Source organism: Meleagris gallopavo, unplaced genomic scaffold, assembly GCF_000146605.3.
Source record: "Meleagris gallopavo isolate NT-WF06-2002-E0010 breed Aviagen turkey brand Nicholas breeding stock unplaced genomic scaffold, Turkey_5.1 ChrUn_random_7180001949786, whole genome shotgun sequence".
Classification (NCBI taxonomy): Eukaryota; Metazoa; Chordata; class Aves; order Galliformes; family Phasianidae; genus Meleagris; species Meleagris gallopavo.
The window spans coordinates 1-1,741 of NW_011211194.1; the positions used below are offsets into that span (position 1 = coordinate 1).

Here is a 1,741-nt window from a genome sequence, read left to right on the forward strand (position 1 = left end):
ACTGTAAAAGTTGCAGACACTACAGTCACTTCCATAAATCAAAATTCCAAATACAAAAAGAGATTTTGCTAAATAGCCTGAATGTAATCCAAATGCTTGAGAGAAAAGAAAAATAAATTGAAATAGAGCGGGCGTTCATTATCACCACAAATAATCAACTTGTACATGCAGAGCTTGCCCTACCATGGCTTTCTGATTTTGTGGCTGTCAAGTCAGTTTCAGCATCCAAGAAGAAGTCAGGAATCAGGGGATGACCTAAAGGGGAGTTGAACAATAACAGTAAGCCCAAGTAAAGGAGAACTGCACATTTTGAAGGAAACAGCACCCCAGTTTACCAGTAAATGAACTACAGGTTGAAAGAAACATAGCATAAGGTGACATGTTTAGGATCTGGTACATTTAAAAGTCAGACCTAGAAGCCTCTTACAAATGCAATGAGAAATATCTGAAGATGAAGAAACGCCATCTCACTATTTGGTAAGTAGTAATACATGCAGCAATTGTGCAAGTCTATTTACTTTTTATTAATGAATTTTTTTAAAATTTTATGGACATTGATGATTAGAACCTCTGTGAACTATTACGTGCTTTCTACGTAATTTTCCCATTTATTTTCTCAAACTTGAGACAAAGCATCTTTTGACTGACTCACTTAAGAGGACAAGGGAATGGAATATTCACATTTCTCATACAGCCTTCCTTCCTTCCCAGACTTCTCCTTTTAAAGATCTCTTTTACCTGGTGCAATTGCATAGACATCAAAATCCTTAACGCCTTCTTCTCTCAGTAAAACTTCATCAATAATGAAGTTTCCAGTGAAACTTTTTGGCTTTGTTAAAATGCAGTATGCAGCATCTGCAATTATGTCAGTTTTTCTGCACTGCTTCTCTACTCCGGATCCTCCCAACATATCCATAGCAGCTGTATGTATGGCTGGAAAATTTGGAGGACAGAAAAATCAAGTTTAACACTGATGACATGAAATTCTTATGTTTTTGGCAACTGCATAAACTTTATTTTCCTCTCACATGAAAGTTTATCATAAGAAGACAAAACTGTGAAATACCATCAACCAGCAAAGAATGCTCAACCAGCAAACAATTCTCCAAGTGTAAAGATTCCTTTAATTGAGAAGTACTAAAGGAACCAAAAGATGAATAATGAGAAGAACTCCTTATAACATTCATATTATTCAACCCTTCTATCAATACTTTCCACACAAAGACTTCCTCTGCCTTTATTCAGGACATGAAAAACTAACAGGACAACTATCGTTGTCAAAGTGAATGTGCATCAGAAACTAAAATATTTTCTGCAACAATTACCATACTGAAAATCTTAATACTTAAGTTTAGCTCCACAGTAACTTGTGAGATAACAAGAGTCTCTAAGTTAAGCATTTAAACAGCTCTTCTTCCAAGCTCAGTATCAGTGCGTCCCTGTGAGCAAGAAATCGGGAAAAGGTGGCAGGAGACCTGTGTGGATGAGCAAGGAGCTCATGCGCAAGCTCAAAGGAAAGAAGAAGGTCCATGAAATGTGGAAAAGGGTCGCTTGGAAAGAATATAGGAATGTAGTCAGGGCCTGCAGGGATGCAACGAGGAAGGCTAAAGCCCATCTGGAATTGAATCTGGCTAAAGTGATAAAGGATAATAAAAAAGGCTTCTTCAAGTATGTTAATAGCAAAAGGAAAACTAGAGAGAATGTGGGCCCCTTACTAAGTGAGGGGGGGGTCCTCGTAACG

The 1,741-nt window shown here is 37.6% G+C and overlaps 1 protein-coding gene across 1 annotated transcript; it reads right to left on the reverse strand.

Annotated features, from left to right (window-relative positions):
- Nucleotides 1–139: 139 nt before the first annotated feature.
- LOC104916865 (hydroxysteroid dehydrogenase-like protein 2) lies at nucleotides 140–967 on the reverse strand. Its single transcript, XM_010727900.2, has 2 exons — nucleotides 739–967; nucleotides 140–255 (listed from the first exon to the last, which is right to left on the reverse strand). Exons 1-2 carry the CDS (start codon nucleotides 914–916, stop codon nucleotides 155–157), a joined length of 279 nt encoding a protein of 92 aa, XP_010726202.1. The 5' UTR covers nucleotides 917–967; the 3' UTR covers nucleotides 140–154.
- Nucleotides 968–1,741: the final 774 nt, after the last annotated feature.